Here is a 5191-nt window from a genome sequence, read left to right on the forward strand (position 1 = left end):
CCGCAGGCCGCTACCTGTCCCTGGAGCAGGTGCGGGAGCTGGTGCAGCCCTCCCCGGCCGCGCTCATGACCGTGCTCCGGTGGCTGAAGGGCCACGGCGTGGGCAGCTGCCGCAGCGTGAGCACCCTGGACTTCCTGGAGTGCCGCATGCCTGCCAGGTGAGCGCCGGGCAGCGCCGGGCCTGCTGCCGCCGCAGGGGCTGCGTCCTGACGGGGCCGTCCTGTCCGTGGGACTCTGCCCCGCCGGCCGGCGCGTGGGCGGCTTGGCCTGGTTGCCACTGCAGTGGAGAGCTGGCGTCACGGGTCCCTGGCCAGTGAGTGGGGACCCACCGGCCAGCACTTGAGAGCTGAACTCAGGCTGTTCCTGCTTGTTGGGTGCTCGGCGTAGCCGYGTACCTCCTCCTTCACTCAGTGCCCGTGGGGTGCGGGTTGTGCGTGACCCTGCAGCTTGGAAGCCATGGTTTGCRTTTTGATGTCAAGCCTCAACTGGGATCGGTCGGGCAGTGAAGATGTCCTCTGCTTCACGAGCCCTGTGCTGATGGGAAGCAGAACTCAGCCCGGACTCCCCTCGGCAGCAAGCGGGTGGAAGGGTGTGGGGGCCGTGCAGAGCGCAGACGTGTTGCTGCCCCGTTGCCAGGCTCGGACGGGCTCTGTGCCCACGGGCGCCCCGTGACCCCACGTATCGCGGTCCCTGTCTTGCAGCACGGCCGAGCGCCTCCTGCCAGGGGCCGAGTTCCACCGCTACGTGAAAGGTGGGCGCAGCGTTGTGCGCTCCCCGCTTCCMTACAGTGTCCCTGAGGAGCTGGCCGAGCACATCGACTTCGGTAAGAGCTCCACGGGGCACACGGGCTCTCCGGGACAGGGAGCGCTGGCGCAGGGGGAGGTTGAGCGCTGCCAGCTGCGTTTGGGCTGCCGTGGAGGCCCAGAGGACAGCGCAGTTTAGCCAGTGTCCTAAGTGTTTTTGGAGTAGTGGCCTGGCAGTGAGGAGATGGAGGTGTGTCGCCAGGTGACACCCATGAGGATTGGGTAGGAGCCCAAAGGGAGCAGCTCGTGCCCAGCCCTGTGCCGTGTGGGGGCTGAGTGGGCACAGTGAGGAGGAAGCAGCCGGGCTCCAACAGGGCCTGGCCAAAGCTTTGGGCGCTGATACCTGGTCTGTGTCCTCTTTGCTTCCGCACCAGTCGGGGGTCTGCACCGGTTCCCTGCGGAGAGGAAGGTGGTCAGCAGAGCCTGGGCCAAGAAGGACGCGGAGCCAGGGCAGCGCCATGGAGGAAAAGCAGCTTTCCACCTGGGTGTCACACCCTCCATCATCCGTAAAAGATACAACATGACAGGAGGAGACGTCGGGGTACTGGCAAACAACAGCCAGGCCTGTGCACAGGTAACTGCTTGCAGCCCAAGGCTCACACGCCATGGGCATTTGGCACGTGGTGTTTCTTTAGCATGCGAGCGCTCTCTTGGCCCCGGGAGTCCTCAGCAGCTGGTGGGAGCACAGGACTATGAGACGTTTCCCAGACCTGCGGCGGGCCAGCTCTCCAAGTCATCAGGACAAATCCTCACTGTTGGCTCCTTGTCCCCCCAGTTCCTGGAGCAGTATTTCCACCAGGCGGATGTGGCTGAGTTTATGCAGCTCTTTGGCAGCAGCTTTGGCCACCGCTCTCAGGTTGACCATGTGGTTGGGCACCAGGGCTGGGGCAAGGCTGGGCTGGAGGCAAGTCTGGATGTGGAATACATCATGAGCACAGGAGCCAACATTTCCACATGGGTCTTCAGCAACTCAGGTACCAATCCCCACTCTGCAGCTGCTCTGCTTTGCCCTCTGGCCTCTTTCACGCTCCTCTTCCCTGCTGTTGTAGCACTAGTATATCTGTTGCTGCTTGGGGAGATGCTTGCGCTCTGTCCGGGGCACAGAACTAGAGGTATTGAGTCTGGTATCTGTCTCTGAGAAGAGGCAAAGGTGCATGGCTGGAGGTGTTTGTGAATGGTGTGTCCCCGGTGTTCCCARCATGTACCCGATAGGCCTACAGAGCAGGAGCTGGTGTCGTTCTAGTAAGAGCTGCTAGAGGATTCATCTTCCACCGATTGGTAGAGCTGCTTTTCGGACCTGTGTAAAGTTTCAGCACCCGTGGACTCTTGGAACAAGAAATTCCACGGCTTGACTGCACAGTATAAAGCAGCTGTCCCAGTCTGCTTCCTTCTCGTGGAGAGAGACAAGTGTCTCCTTTTCTTGTTTTTCTTCCCTCCCCTTTCTGTGGAGGTGAAGCTGCTGTCTTGCCTGTAAGCCTGCCAGGTTAGATAAAGGAGAGTGAGGCAATCTGAGCAAGCTGCACAGTAACGGCTGCAGTGCTGCAGCACAAAGGGTGAGATGTCCCAGGTCAGAGATGGACTGGCCAGGAGGCAGAGCACATTTGGGACCGCCAGCTCCACCTTCACCTTTTGGAAGGCCAGCAAGGCACACACAGCTTCCCCCTCCTGCCTGTGGAGTGGGGCAGAGAACATGTGGAGGAGAGGCAGAGATGGTGGGAGATGGCCCAGCAGGTTGTGGGGATGAGATGGGCCAAGCAGGACCCAGGCAGCACGGAGATGYGTTGTGGACACATCCAGGCCAYGGGAATGGGCAGCATGCGGGTGAGSAGCAGCTGTGAAACCAGCTGTGAAACCAGCAGAGCTGCCGTTTGCAGGATCACGCTCACTTCCCCTCCACACAGGGAAGGGASAGGGCAGGTGACCCTCGGCAGGCTCTGGAGAGCTCTGCTCGTGGTGCGCGCAGGAACGGGGGGGTTTCCTCCACGGCCTGGCCGCAAGGGTGGTTACAGCCCTGCAGCAGCTGCTCAGGAAGGTGGAGAATGAAAGCAAAAACGTGCTCAGGGTTGGGGGTGACCCCTTCCCTCGGTGCCCTGGCAGAGCTGGAGCCCAGCACTATCCCCTATGGCACAGGATTGCACACAGGTTGCGCCTCAGAGGCACCTCTGGACTCTTGTGTCGTATCTAGGGTAACCCCTGCTCAAGCAGAGTTACCAGAGCAGGTGCCCAGTACCATGTCCAGGCAGCCTTTGGACACCTCCAAGGATGAAGGTTCTGCCACCTCTCTGGACGCCCTGCCCCAGTGCTTAGTTCACTCACCTTTTGGCAGTAAAAGATGGTTTTTTCACCCAGTGTTTAGATGGAGCTTCCTGTGTTTCAGTTTGTGTCCATTGGACACCACTGGAAAATGTGGCTCCATCTTTTTTGCACCCCCACCAGGGATTTATGCAGCTTGGAATCATAGAATCATTATGATTGGAAAAGACCTTCAAGATCATTGAGTCCAACCATAAACCCATCACCACCACACCTGTTAAACCATGTCCCTAAGTGCCTCATCCACGTGTTTCTTGAGCACTGCCAGGGGCAATGACTCCACTGCAGCCTGTCCCAGGGCTTGACTACCCTTTATGTGTACATTTTCTTCCTAATATCTCCTCTCCCCTGGTGCAACTTGAGGCTTTTTCCTCTTAGTGSTAGTTATTTGGAGATCAACCCCCTATAGCCTCCTCGCAGGTAGTTGTAGAGAGTGGTACGGTCTCCCCTGAGCCTCTTCCAGACTAAATAGCCCCAACTCCCTCAGCCACCTCAGCCATCCCTGCAGCCCTGTGCTGGATTTGCTCCAGTATCTCCATGTGTGGTGTGTGGAGGAGCTCGGAGCTGAGCGCTGCCGCTGGTGCGGGGCGATGCCCGATGCCAGCCGTGCTGCCGCGGGAGCCTGCGGAGATGCTGCGCGGAGCTGGGCTGTGGCGCAAGCTGCTGCAGGAGGGGCCGGCAGCCCTGCAGGCTGCTGCTGGGGCACGCAGGGCCCCGCCACGGGAGAAGCTCGACCTGCCCCTTCTCTCCCTGCAGGGAGGCACGAGAGCCAGGAGCCCTTCCTGGCCTGGCTGCTGCTGCTCAGCAACATGTCCGCGCTGCCCAGCGTGCACTCGGTGAGCTACGGCGACGACGAGGACAGCCTGTCGCGCGCCTACCTGCAGCGCGTCAACGTGGAGTTCATGAAGGCGGCGGCCCGCGGCCTCACCGTGCTCTTCGCCTCAGGTGCGGCCTCGGTGCCGCGCAGGTGCCTCCGAGGGCCGGGAGCCCCTGGGAAGCCTCCTGCGGCTGCTGTGGCCGCGCGCCCCTTGAGGGGGCTGCGGCTCGAGGGAGGCAGCTTCGTCCCCGCTCGCTGCAGGGAGCTGTGGGCGAGAGGCAGCTCACGGCTGCCCGATAACGGTGTCTGCCGGCAGGCGATGATGGTGCGGGCTGCAGGAGGGTGTCCGGCGGCAACCACACTTTCCGGCCCAGCTTTCCAGCCTCCAGGTAACGGCCGCGGCTTGACCCRGGCCCTCTGTGTGGACGTGGCTGGCGCAGCTCCCGGGGGCTCCGGGGCCGCGGAGCYGGCGCGGCCTGCCCCTCCGTGGGGGTGGGAGCAGGGGAGAGGGCTCAGGGCCCGCGCAGCCCAGGCGGAGGCCRCCATGCACCGCTCCTGTCCCCACAGCCCCTATGTGACCACTGTGGGGGGCACGTCCTTCAAGAACCCCTTCCTGGTGACGGCAGAGGTGACAGACTACATCAGCGGAGGGGGCTTCAGCAACGTGTTCCCCATGCCCGAATACCAGGTGAGGCAGCCCCTGCCCTGCTCCTCCCAGGGGCTTCTGCTGGGGTCACGGCGTTGTGCGGCCCTGGGCAGGAGCTGCTGCTGGGATGTGCTCCGGGCCTGGGCTCAGGGCTGAGCAGGACGAGTAAGAGCAGGACCCTCACCACAATAAGAGCAGCACCCTCACCACAATAAGAGCAGCACCCTCACCACGCTGTTCCTGCAGGCCGCCGCCGTGGGACGGTTCCTGCACTCAGCCTCCAAGCTCCCTCCCAGCTCCTACTACAACAGCAGCGGTCGTGCCTACCCCGACCTGGCCGCGCTGTCCGACAACTACTGGGTGGTGACGAACCGCATCCCGCTGCCCTGGGTGTCGGGGACCTCGGTGAGGAGGCGCCGCGGGGCCGCGCGCCGGCTCCACCGCCCGGCGCTCACAGCTCGCACTCGCCGCAGGCGTCCACGCCGGTGGTGGCCGGCATGGTGGCACTCATCAACGAGCGGCGCCTGCAGCGCGGCCTCCCGCCGCTCGGCTTCCTCAACCCCCTGCTCTACCAGCTGTCGGAGCGGGGTCACGGCGCCGCCTTCTACGATGT

At 62.7% G+C, this 5191-nt stretch overlaps 1 protein-coding gene across 1 annotated transcript in view; it reads left to right on the top strand.

Moving 5' to 3' along the window:
• The window catches only part of TPP1 (tripeptidyl peptidase 1), a 6327-nt gene extending 2002 nt beyond the window's left edge, over nt 1–4325 (top strand). Inside the window, exons 2-7 of the mRNA XM_026048342.1 lie at nt 7–157; nt 701–822; nt 1177–1376; nt 1578–1776; nt 3872–4168; nt 4249–4325. Of these exons, the coding sequence (XP_025904127.1) occupies nt 7–157; nt 701–822; nt 1177–1376; nt 1578–1776; nt 3872–4168; nt 4249–4325 (1046 nt within the window). The remainder of the gene's footprint in view (nt 1–6; nt 158–700; nt 823–1176; nt 1377–1577; nt 1777–3871; nt 4169–4248) is intronic.
• Nucleotides 4326–5191: the final 866 nt, after the last annotated feature.

The sequence above is a fragment of the Nothoprocta perdicaria genome, unplaced genomic scaffold (assembly GCF_003342845.1).
Source record: "Nothoprocta perdicaria isolate Ctin4 unplaced genomic scaffold, notPer1 scaffold_535, whole genome shotgun sequence".
NCBI classification, from domain to species: domain Eukaryota; kingdom Metazoa; phylum Chordata; class Aves; order Tinamiformes; family Tinamidae; genus Nothoprocta; species Nothoprocta perdicaria.